The 12,093-nt window shown below is 40.1% G+C and overlaps 2 protein-coding genes across 3 annotated transcripts; one reads left to right on the forward strand and one right to left on the reverse strand.

Annotated features, from left to right (window-relative positions):
* The first annotated feature begins 124 nt into the window (after positions 1 to 124).
* On the forward strand, positions 125 to 8,474 carry yy1a (YY1 transcription factor a). 2 transcript variants are annotated; one of them, XM_026327918.1, is made up of 6 exons: positions 125 to 756; positions 1,861 to 2,011; positions 2,215 to 2,275; positions 2,511 to 2,669; positions 2,932 to 3,135; positions 8,339 to 8,474. In XM_026327918.1, the coding sequence occupies exons 1-5, from the start codon at positions 258 to 260 to the stop codon at positions 3,112 to 3,114; spliced, it is 1,053 nt and encodes a 350-aa protein (XP_026183703.1). In that variant the 5' UTR covers positions 125 to 257; the 3' UTR covers positions 3,115 to 3,135; positions 8,339 to 8,474. The 2 variants fall into 2 exon arrangements, with proteins under 2 accessions (XP_026183703.1, XP_026183619.1); XM_026327834.2 differs by lacking the exon at positions 8,339 to 8,474 and having other exon boundaries at positions 126 to 756; positions 2,932 to 5,373.
* On the reverse strand, positions 4,640 to 11,654 carry tpp1 (tripeptidyl peptidase I). Its single transcript, XM_026327461.2, has 13 exons — positions 11,572 to 11,654; positions 11,099 to 11,173; positions 10,574 to 10,713; positions 10,193 to 10,343; positions 9,621 to 9,742; positions 9,356 to 9,525; positions 9,031 to 9,229; positions 8,352 to 8,540; positions 7,822 to 7,894; positions 7,199 to 7,319; positions 6,936 to 7,097; positions 6,609 to 6,734; positions 4,640 to 5,754 (listed from the first exon to the last, which is right to left on the reverse strand). Exons 1-13 carry the CDS (start codon positions 11,580 to 11,582, stop codon positions 5,614 to 5,616), a joined length of 1,680 nt encoding a protein of 559 aa, XP_026183246.1. The 5' UTR covers positions 11,583 to 11,654; the 3' UTR covers positions 4,640 to 5,613.
* Between the last annotated feature and the right edge of the window lie 439 nt (positions 11,655 to 12,093).

A 12,093-nucleotide genomic window follows, 5' to 3' on the forward strand; every position in this document is an offset into this window, starting at 1 on the left:
AACCATAGGTATTTTCATTTTCTTATAAATAGTTAACATTCATTCCAGTGCCAATTTGTAGTGTTTGAGGATCCACATTTTTCCAGGGCTTTTTAGACTCAAATCACGCGAGACTTCATAACCAGAGCACTGTGGCGACGAGAGTACAGTAGTGTAGAGTTGTTGTTGGAGAGAAAGGAGGAAGGCTGAGAGTCGACGAAAGGGGAAGCTGGAGTCGGAAAAATAGTATAAAAGTGAGAGAAGATCCAACATTTATCATGGCATCGGGGGACACCCTGTACATAGAGACGGACGGGTCGGAAATGCCAGCCGAAATAGTGGAGCTGCACGAAATAGAAGTAGAGACGATCGAGACAACAGTTGTGGGAGACGACGGGGAGCACCAGCCGATGATCGCCCTGCAGCCGTTAGACACCGAGGACCCGGGCTCGATCCACCCGCACCAGGAGGTGATTCTGGTGCAGACGAGAGAAGAGGTGGTGGGCGAGGATGACTCTGAACTGCACACGGATGACGGGTTCGAGGACCAGATCCTCATCCCGGTGCCCGCCGTGGAGGAGGACTATATAGAGCAGACTCTGGTTACTGTTGCCGGGAAAAGCTCGTCGACAGGCCGGATGAAGAAGTCCGGTAGTGGGAAGAAAGCGGGTAAAAAGAGCTACATGAGCGGAGGGGACATGGGCAGAAAGTGGGAGCAGAAGCAGGTCCAGATAAAGACTCTGGAGGGGGAGTTTTCAGTTACTATGTGGGCTTCGGGTAAGTTCAGAGTGAATTCCTGTAAGGTGGCTACTCGCTTTGTTCTCAGCGTGTGTGTCGGGTGACTGGGCCCAGTTGGGGCCTTGTCCTCCGCTAAACTAGGAACTATTTCCCAACCCGGAGCCACCGAAACTTCATTTGTAATGTTTTTGTTTTTATGGGAAGCCATGTTTTATGTGTCGATGGGCGCCGCCATATTTCCCCGGTCTAGAAAGTATGGCGGCCCGAAAAAATGGCGTTTATTTGGCCGACGAAGATGGCGGCGAGAGTGGGATCGAGCGGAGGTGGCTCCGCTAGGCCGCTGTGGCGCAGTTCAGTTCAGTGGTGGTTGTGCTGCCTTCAGGAACCCGTCGTACTTTACGCTTCTGTGGTCATAAACGCACCATACGTCTTCGTGTGGTTTTATAGCTACAACAAGCACAAGAAGAAAACGACCCTGTGACCAAAATAGTAACGTTAGTTTCTTTAATTGCTAAATTAATTAATGCTAAATGCATTATTTATTTATTTATTTATTTTTACCTGCAACACCTCCTTTTTTGGCCCAGTACCTAAATAAAACAACTTACTTTAGAATGTGATAAATTCATGAAGTAAAATAAAGTAATATCAGCTCTTTGATTTTAATTGTCCATTTTTGATATTTGCTAATTGTAGATATTTGAAGTCCTTGGCAGTGTGAATCCTCCCATACCATTTTAGCTTCATGAACAAAATAAAAGCTAAGTTAGTCCTTTACAGGGAGGTTTTAAAAGTTTGTATTTGTTAAAACCATGAAATGGCAAAATATTAAAACAGTTTATGCATTTTTATACACTTTTGCAAAAAAAACTTTTTCATTATCTAATACATCAGGTTGCACTGCACTGTAAAGTGTGCCCTGGATAGACAGTTTTTACTGGTTGTTTTTGTAAATGTTTAAGATCGAACTGGATTTCCTGTATTATTTTAATTAGCCCTAAATTAGTAACAGTAGTGGCTGACAGGGAATGGTACCAAAGCTTGCTGAAGTGATGTGTGTCTAGCTATAAATGGTTTTAGATATTTTTACATGCTCTGCTACTGTTTTAATTAGCATCACTGCTCTACAACTCTGTCATTCAGATGACAAGAAGGACATAGACCATGAGGAACAAATCACTGGTGAAAACTCACCTCCAGATTACTCTGAGTACATGACGGGGAAAAAGCTTCCTCCCGGAGGCATCCCAGGCATTGACCTGTCAGATCCCAAACAGCTGGCAGAGTTTGCGCGGTAAGTCACGGTTCATGGTTTTGTTCACCAAAGCAAAATTAACTACATTCAGTGAGCTATTAATAGAGCTCATTTATATATACCACAGTTGTAAAAACAAAAATCTTTTTTTTTTTTTTTTTTTATGAACCAATATTGAGTGTCAGGCACATGGACAGTTGTGGAAATAGTCTATAGTGATGTGACCACTTGTTTCTTTGCAGAATGAAGCCAAGAAAAGTAAAAGAAGACGACGCACCCAGAACGATAGCTTGTCCACACAAAGTGAGTGCAGTGTTCTGTTTATTGCATCATTATGTATATTGTGCATAAACAGCACCTTGCTTATTTGCAAATTTTTATTATTAACAATCTTGAAAGTATAATCTTGCAGGAGTTCATCACACTGGTAGGAGGAAGATTTCAGCAATCTAAGCAGATGTCGTGATTTGTTGATAAAACTCATCTGTTGTGATTGCATCCAGAGTGATTAGCTTTATCTTGCTTCACTTCCTCTCAGGGGTGTACCAAGATGTTTAGGGACAACTCGGCGATGAGGAAGCACTTGCATACCCATGGGCCCCGTGTGCATGTCTGTGCAGAGTGTGGCAAAGCCTTTGTGGAGAGTTCGAAACTGAAGAGGCATCAACTCGTACACACAGGAGAGAAACCTTTCCAGGTAAGCTCCTTCACTTTTTGCCTGTTACACTTATTTTGCTTCTTCTAGCAAAAGCTGCGTGATTTGCTTTACTTTCTTTGGTATCTGGAAAAGAAAAAAGCTTCTGAAATGTAAACTTTGCCCAACTGGCTTTTGTCAGAGCAGTTACCCACACACCTTGCTACTGTTGTCTCAAATGCCTGCCATTGATAAATGATATCAGTTTATCTCTGAGTCAAGCTGAGGCATGCAGCAGCGTTAACTCAATCTCTCTTGTCTCCAGTGCACATTTGAGGGCTGTGGCAAACGGTTTTCTCTGGACTTTAACTTGCGCACACATGTGCGTATTCACACTGGAGACCGCCCGTATGTGTGCCCCTTTGATGGCTGCAACAAAAAATTTGCCCAATCAACCAACCTGAAGTCTCACATCCTTACACACGCCAAAGCCAAAAACAACCAGTGAATCGGCCCTGAACCAGGCATGGTGAGCATACACTGGAGGATCTGTCCTGTATCTCCACTTCTCAACAGACAAACTAATGTTCTGTGGCCGTTATGAGATGAGAAGTCCCTTATGTACTGTCTCTAGATAAAGATTTAAACAGAGAAATTACTTTTCTCAAACTTTTTGATATATTAACGGAGGTTTGAACAAGGAACTCATGAGAACCCCGACCCGCTCAGGCCTCCTACCCTATTTTGGCGCTGCCTGGATGGAACAATTTTGGAATGGAAGAGTTTCCTCTTGTGGAGATGTTAATTCATGAATCTGCACCCAAAAACTTATTTATAACACAGCTAGTTAAAGTTTTTGCAATATAAGTCAAATTTCAAGCCTCTGCAGTGACACCTTTTCAATTTTGTACTTCCCCAAAGTGTGCATATTGTACACTGTTTGACATAAGCTCTGTGGTAATGTATGTAGTAAGATTGTCCCTGTAGCTCTTCCTGGAAGAGGTTTCACAGTTTGTTTTACCTTCTCCTTTTTTCTTCATGTGAGTATGTTTTAAGGGGGAATGGGGTGACCTTTGCATATTTTCATTTCATTTAACACAATATCAGAATCATGTAGATAATAGCCTTGTGTTTTTCAATAGTGAACACTGATTAAAATGTTTTTCCCCCTTGCACTACCAATACAAAAAGTGTTGTTTGTCCTCTAACAAGTACAACTCAATCTAAATTGTGGCCTATGCTAGTGACTAGTAATGTCATTTAGAGACGAAACCGCTGCTCAAAAGACTAAATAATGAAGCAGTTGAGGTCAATATAGGACCTGTGGTAATGATATTGGGCTATAGGGATCAGAAATGCAATAATTATTAATATATTAACATTTTTAACATAAGTCTGGCCCCACGCTATCTGTTCTTGATTTAACTAGGTCGATAGTACAAATAGTGTTAAAGTACACGTCGAGCACCAGTTGGTCAGTTATATGTTGACAGAATGTGTCAACGTGTATTTGTTCCCTGGCGGTTTAACAGTTGTTTGATAAAGTACTTCACACTTCGTCTCTTAGTAAAGTGGAAAACACAAATTAAACAAATACTGGTTCTTAAATTATTTTGCATTCTGCGTCCTAAAACATTAATCAGGAGCTTTATTTTAATGTGACTTCTTAAAGCTGAAATACAGTGTGTAGATTTGAAATTGACCACATCGTCAACTACTTCTTTCTCCCTAACAGACAATAGAGTAGAGCCTGGAGGGAATGTCAACATTTGCATTGTAAATTGAAGGTTCAATTGTAATCCCATCCATTTAAAGAGTGAACTCTTGGCTCACTTCAGATAATGGAAATGTAATCCCAATATTTACATTTACTATTTAATAACTGTACTTCCGCAGCTGCTTTTTTTGTTTGATGGGTGTCTGAATGAAATGAAAAGCATTTGAGCTTTAAAGTATTTGACGATCTAGTATGTTTCTAAGATCCATAACACCCAGCTCAACTTTTAAATACATTTAACTCTGGAAACCAACAATCAAGTAAAAAAAAGCATCTTTATTAAAGTCATAAACACAGCAGTCTTTCACAATACATGAATATGATGATTGACATTGCAAAAAAAGTGCAACAATGATAATGGTATGATTGCAGAATAATATCATAGTGTAATGTAATTAGTTCATGGTAACAAACCAAAATCAAAATTTCTTGTTCATTTGCTTAATTTGTTCTTTTTTTACTACAAATACAGCAGTGATCTTTTAGATTTGCATATAGTGTGTTTATTATTAAATAAAGGTCATTTCCATTTGTAATAGTCTCATCCCTGCAGAGTAGTATGGCAAAATAGGCTATTTTGGTGATCTTACGTCAAACCAAACTTCTGTTAAAATAAAGGTTTCCTTGAGCTGGTGAGATCATTGCATCTGCTACATAGATTTGATTGACATCCAACATATAACAATTTCTTAATTGTTAAAAAATATTAAAGTAGGACTGTGTATACATCCAAACAGTGATTGTTGTGTGTTTTAACATTGTTTTGTCATTTAAGATTGATGAATAGCAGCAAGTATTTCCACACTTCCCATTATATACCTAGCTAAATGAATTTAAAGGATATGTTTACTGTTAACACCCCTCTGCTTGTAAGTTTGTTTTGGTGATGCACAGCAGTCAGTTAAAATGCAGTGAACAGCAAAAACAAGCAACTGCATGTAGCATTAAAAATGCCAAACTACCACTATCCCTGACCTAAGATATTCAACATAGTTTGGAAAAAATACACAAAAATAGTGTATATCGTTAGGTTGATCAAAGCAAAGTAAAATCATTCCTGCTTGACTGGTAATAAATTCAATAGTTTCAATCTCAAAAGAACAGAAATCTAGTGTAGACATTTTCCTCTACGTTATACCATCCATCCAGCCACTTGGTCAATAGTTTAGATGAGTGTACAGTACCTGCTCTTAGAGCAGACGGGCCTGTGGTGTTATGAATTGCAGGTGTTCAATCGACTAGCAGCGCAGCTAGCAGTGCAGGGTAGTTTGGTGTCCCCCAGCCTGTAACTGGGTCCCATGATGGTGCAGCACAGAAACCATTCCCCTGAACCTGCTCATCCAGACAACTCGCATGACAGCCTTCAGTCACCTGCAGATAAGAATGTATAGAATCCAGGAAAAAGACCATGACCACAAAATGTGTTGCGAAAGGGTTTTTCTTCTTCCTTTTAACAAAATGTCTCACTGACTGAACACATTTATTGCTTCTTGTTTTTCATTTTTCTTATGACTAACGCTGTTGAGGTTGTTTACTTTGTTCTGTCTGTTTTGATAAGATGTTTTGTGCTAAAAGAGCTGCGTTATCCGAACTATTGTGTTATCATTTATCCCCAAAATGAGCTAAAACATCAAAATTTGGCAATCCAGCAGAAAGCTCTAGTTACTTTGACCCAAAGCATTGGCAGTACACAAAGCTCAAATTACTCCCAAATAGAAATCTAATCAGTTTAGTACAAAGGTAAAATCATGACAATGCAAAGTGGTTAATGTTATTGAAACAAACATATTAACGTTAGATTCCAACACACCCAGAAGAAAGAACGCCAATGCTTGTTACCACTCTCCATCTCAAAAAGCCAAATTGATGCTAACCCTGGTTCACTCTTTATTTTTCCCTCTCTCTGTGCAAAAGGACTACTTAACATTTTACTAGATAGCAGGCAGTGCTAATTTATAGAGTACTTTGGCAAAACAGGGTAAAGAAGCTGGAACAACAACAGTAGGGTTGTCAGTCATGGAGGGGAGTAGTCGACCTGTCTTGTCCCATTTTAACTTGATTTATCACAATGTGTAAAATCTTAGGTAATTCTACGGTTTGATTCAATGGATTCTCATTATGTAATGCTCCCTTGTTCATCATTTTAGTTTTTAAACATGTACCCATTAAATGACGAGGATAAATCACAGTACAGTGCTGTTTACTGCAGTAAAGGCGTGACTTACATCAAACAGGGCCTGTCCCTTGAGCTTGTAGAGAAGAGGGTTGAGGAAGCCCAGGACAGGCAGGCCCTTCAGCAGCCGCTGATCATTGATGAGAGACAGCATGCCTCCAACTACAGGGGTTGATGCCTAATGGGGCAATCAAAACATGGCAGATGTGATGAATTAGCATTTAATGCTCAGGTTATTCATCAGTGCCTCAGTACAGCCGGCACGTGCTAGTTTTGATCCCTATGAAAATAATGACTGTATCCATGTAATTTGTCAATTGACAAGCTGCTGTCAGTTCTCTGTTCACCAGAAAGTCTAATTAAGTTTGATCAATTTTACCGAGGTCCCAGACACCCAGGGGACTGGCACTCTGTTGATGACCACCCAGTAGTTGTCAGACAGGGCAGCTATGTCCGGATAGGCCCTGCCACTGACATTGAAGTATGACTGGGGAGGAAGTGTTGTCGCTACAGTCTTCAGATATCCTGTCACTGCACTGACCTGTGGAAACATCATAGATTATCCCATCATGATTAAGCATTAAAACAGCTATTAATCTATTATTAGTAAACACTGTTATGAATAATTGTTGTTATTATTACCTGGTAGTCAGGCATTTTGAAGATGTTGCTGAAGCCTCCTCCACTTATGTAATCTGTAACCTCATATGTGACTTTAAATGGGTTCTTGAATGAGGTTCCTCCTACTGTAGTCACATATGGGCTAGGAACAAAAAGCAGGGCACAGAGCATTAGATGTTTGGTGCTTTTCATAATTTTTTTTAAATTCAATTTCTCAGGTTCAAAATGTTTATATTTCTATATACAATACCAGTCAAACGTTTAGGGTCACCTCTATTTTTCAGTAGTTATAAAAATGTACTGTAAAATGTGCTAGAAAAATGTACTGATGCTCCAGAGATTGTAGTAACCTTTTTTTTTTTTTGTTATAAGAACTCATCGAAATTGGGACAACTGTAAGAATTGTTTTAATCAAATTTCAAGGCTTACTTTATATCTACTTGACAATGCTGTATCTATTTCATTTTAATCACTGGACCTGTCAATCCAAAATGAAAAAAATCTGTAAATAATGAAGGTGACTACAAACCTTTAGTGTAGTGTATCTCTACATTTCTATATGTTTAATGTGTGACACAAATGTCCAGAGGTCCTATACCATAGAAAAAGGAGAAACCAATTTATTTTCAAAGTTGATATTTTACCTTGAGGCTGGAAAACTTGGCCTGAATGAGTTTTGTCCTTTACCCAAATGTTTGCAGCCAGCACCACTGTCACCTAACAGCAACAAGGTCAGAGAGATTAAAGATGATCATCAGATGATGAATAGCTTATTGAACGTTACCAGCATTTTGACACTCCCCACACAAAGCCAACACACAGTAATGCTGCCCTATTTTGATTAAATCGTATGCTTTCACAGCTAGTTTAAAGCTTCCACTTCCTCATTTATTGAAGCACTGTTTTGTGTGACCTGTACCACTGAAAATGGGAATTTGAAACTGACCTGACCAAATATATTCAAAATCATTGTATGTAAATAAAGTAAAAAAAAAAAAGCTACATAAAAATGAAACTATTACTCTGAGGTGTGGAGTTCCCCCATAGTCAAAGACTTTAACGCACTGCCAGTTACATTTTGTTGGTATAAATGATTGTGTCATTTGAGAACTGTCTTTAATGACTGTGTGCTACAAGTTCAAGGTGTTTGCATATTCCCAGCCTGACTACAGACCCGAAGCAAAGAGCAAAGAGATTCCCCTGACGCCAGCCTTCATAAACTCGGTGTTGATGCGCATCATGTAGGCAGTAGACAGGCTGTCCTCATCGTCTCCATAGCTGACGGTATGAACCCAAGGCAGGCCAGACATATTGCTCAGCAGAATCAACCACTGGAGGAAAGGCTCCTGGGACTCGTGACGACCTAAAGGAAAATGAAGAAACGTAAGTGTGTGTTTTTATAGGATTGAAATGTGGGTGGTCAGAATATGTCAAAGAGCAAATGTAAACCATGCTTAATTAAAAGGAAATGTTCTTTTCCCTCTTATTCTGATATATTTACTTTTAGCTTCATGCCGTTTCATTTTCAGTTGCATAAACCTGTAAATGTGATTATTTGGCCTGAATATGGTGTAAAATTAACTGTAAATGCAGAAATTCCATTTAATGCTGTTGTCAATAAGCCCAGCAGGTAAATATTTGAACAACTGTCTATGCAAATGACAAATTTCTATTGTCATAATTTTATCAATCAGAGTTGTTGAGAAACAGTGTTTCAGTCTGGACCAAACTAGTGGAGCAGCGATCTGACCATACACAGAGCTATTTTTCCCCTCACCTAGCTCAACTAAAAACAGAAAGGACAACACATGTATGTGCACATAGGCACAGCTAAATCCTCCTCTCCTACTAACCTGGATTGGTGAAGACCCATGTTGGGATGTTCGCCCCCGTGCTCATGATGTACTCTATATCCAGACTGGCCTCAAGACCAGCCTTTCCTCCTCCTTGGGTCCCCACCACTCGATCTACCTGAGACAGATGCTGGAAGCTTCTGCCATAAATGCTCATAAATTCAGCCAAGTCAGCAGGGTGGTAATACTGCTCCAGGAACTACAAGAGAAAACAGCGAGCTAAAGTGAAAAATATACACCAAGATGATGATGATGTTTGAGCTTATGTTCACATGTCTATTTGCAACGTTTAGCATTTCATCATGATCTCATCACTGCAGTATACCTGAGCTACAGCCTGGCTGTTGTTGTGAGCTTTTCCCACATCAGTTGATGTCAGGTTATAGCGAGCCCTCAGGATGGCAGGAGTCACTCCGAGGTGTATGCCTGCCTTTGAAAGCCTTTGCTCCTTGATGACTTCCTGCCGTTTAGCAGGGAAGCGATGAAGCCCTCCAACTGGAGCAAAAATCAAGCAATCCATCCACCAACTTTAGCACAGATCCTACTATAAATACACAGCAATTATAAATGACAGCTAAAAATATACTCACCAAAGTCAAGGTGCTGGTGAACATCATCGTGAACTGAGTATGGGGCTGAAGACCTCACTACAGACTGGCCATCTCTGGTGTAACGGTGGAACCTGCTTCCTGGAAGCAATGTCTCTGCAACCCTTAAGTTTACAAACCAGATAATAGCAATAACTCCCACATCGTTATTATACTAACTTGCAGTTCAAGTTGTGCAGGTTTATGAAACTCATCAGCTTGTTCACAATATATATTCTCCTGGTTCACTTGCTGCGGTACTGAAACTAGGAGAAGCAGTGCAGTATGGGTAAGGTGTTTTTTTTTTTTTTTTTTTTTTTTTTTCCCCCCCCAGGTGCAATAGCATTGACGTAGATTTCTGAATTTTGGAACCTACAGCTTAAAGTTAATTTGATTTGAACCAGTAACCACAGAAAGAGGAACTGCGTCATGAGACAAGAGTATTGCATTTGTGAGATTTAGAAAAAACAGGGAACTGAAGCAGAAAACGTATCTTTTTGTGTTGTTGCTGTGTCAGGAGCAACTGAAATTTACTGTTAAGCAGACCAAATGTTGCCAAAAAAAGATATGCTTACTCTGCAGTCATGGTGCACTGTAAAAAATCCTGAGTATGAACAGTCAGGCAGTTTCTAATCCCATGACTCTGCAGCCAGTGGTGCACTACTTTTTGGGTCAGCAAAGACGGACGCACAAGAGAAGAGACTTCATCCAGGCTGAGGTGTTTACCTGTGGAAACCAAAAACAGACTGTCTGTAGTAAAGGAAGAGGTCAAAGTTAAGAGAAGGCTTTTGACTTATCAGGTTTTGGCTGTTTATAAAACTGAAGTCAGAGCATATTTTTGAAGAGCAGAAATAGAAATAAGTAGATACATAAACCACAATGAGCATTTTAGATTAACAAGTGCGTGAAGAGATTTTTATTACATTTTTTCTAGTAGTAACCACGCAGCAGCCTACCATACTGTGCTGAGTCAGGGTCAGACACTTGTTTAAGCGTTTCCTCTAGCAGTTTAACGTTCTGCTGCTTCAGGGCAAAGGTCAGCTGCAGGTCCTCTGTGGGCTCGACCCGACCAACATGAGTCCAGTCCTCTGTTACCCTGAGAAAAAACAGCTACGAATTAATGCCAGACATCTTTAGTCTGTTTATGCAGGATTTAACAGAAAACTCCCGTGCACCGTGGATTCAGGGTTGCAAATTTTTAAAAGGAGGCTGAGAGGCAAAAAATGACTAGGACTGATTTGTCTGGTTGAACATAGACTCACCCCAGTATTTATTAAAATCAACTTCCATAAGAGACACAATGACAGTTTTCCAGTCATATGACTCTTTCCTCTTTATAAAGCTATATCTGTACTACACACTGGGCTCTGTCTTTAAAAAAAAAAAAAAAAACTCCATTAGGCCTATAAGGGCTTTACAAATAGGCAGGTACGAGCATGAATTACTAAATGACACAGAGATGAGGACATGTCTTTGCTTACAGGACATCTTGGTCGTACTCCAGATACCCACTCCAGACCAGGGAGCTGAACAACACAGGGATGGAGAAGATCACTCTGTTGGGAGAAAGAGGAAAACAAGATGAAAGTAAACGCAGGTATGCGGAGGTTCGTATGTGTAGCCGAGAAAACCCCAAACACATCGTTCAATTATTTCAAAGTGTTACCTCAGAGTCACAACAAAACAAAGTCTCACTGTGACTTAATGCAGTTCGGGCGCACATACAACAGTTTTAATGTTATAAGATATAAAACACCAGGGCGTGTTATTTTATATGTTATAAGACTTTAACCCGCCGCGTTAGCAGCAGCTATCTAGGTCATCACAGCCGGTGGAAAAATAAACACAACGATCAGGTTTTTTTTTTTTTGTAACGATATCTATCTGTCTACTGTCGCTCCTGGGTGTATCTCAAAGTAAAGCTGATATATTGTAGATATTTTAAAGCACTTACAGTGTGTTCATCGTGTCCTCTGCCTGTACATTGAACTCAGCTGAGGCGTTCAAGGATCGGGCTGTTAGAAACGCGGCTGTCACGTGACACGTTTTCACGTGATCAACAGCGCAGCCGTGTGTGTTTTTTTGGTTTTTTTTTTTGGTTTTTTCAAACGTCTGATCCACTAAATGCAGGTTTCGTTTATTTTTACATTTTCATTTTTTCACATTTTACACATTTTACAATGACTCTGCCTTTATAGACAAATCAAACACCGCAGGCTCAGTCACACCGCTTGTGTCGCTAAGGATGTCGTGCCAGGGGATACAGTTCCTGTCGGGGATAACTACTTTGGCACGACACCTATCCCTGTAGCTGTTAATGCCATCCAGCGGTGTAGCTTCTCCCACTAAACAGCGTGGGCCAGATTTTAGTCCAGATGTGAATGAAGCTGTAACCATGGTAACTGTACAGAGCAGATGCTGCATGAGCTGCTAAGTGGCTCTACCTGTGATGTGTTAATGTGAATTAACACTGTGC

This window comes from Mastacembelus armatus, chromosome 22, assembly GCF_900324485.2.
Source record: "Mastacembelus armatus chromosome 22, fMasArm1.2, whole genome shotgun sequence".
In the NCBI taxonomy this organism is placed as follows: domain Eukaryota; kingdom Metazoa; phylum Chordata; class Actinopteri; order Synbranchiformes; family Mastacembelidae; genus Mastacembelus; species Mastacembelus armatus.

Bases quoted from the DNA above. Each gene is read 5' to 3' on its own strand.
- yy1a (XM_026327918.1), top strand. From the start codon at position 258: ATGGCATCGGGGGACACCCTGTACATAGAGACGGACGGGTCGGAAATG. The intron at 2,012-2,214 runs GTAAGTCACGGT...GTTTCTTTGCAG, and splicing joins CAGCTGGCAGAGTTTGCGCG to AATGAAGCCAAGAAAAGTAA. The intron at 2,276-2,510 runs GTGAGTGCAGTG...ACTTCCTCTCAG, and splicing joins CGATAGCTTGTCCACACAAA to GGGTGTACCAAGATGTTTAG.
- tpp1 (XM_026327461.2), bottom strand. The intron at 9,743-10,192 runs GTAAGCATATCT...TGTAAACTTAAG, and splicing joins CAGTGCACCATGACTGCAGA to GGTTGCAGAGACATTGCTTC. The intron at 5,755-6,608 runs GTAAGTCACGCC...TCTTATCTGCAG, and splicing joins AGGGACAGGCCCTGTTTGAT to GTGACTGAAGGCTGTCATGC.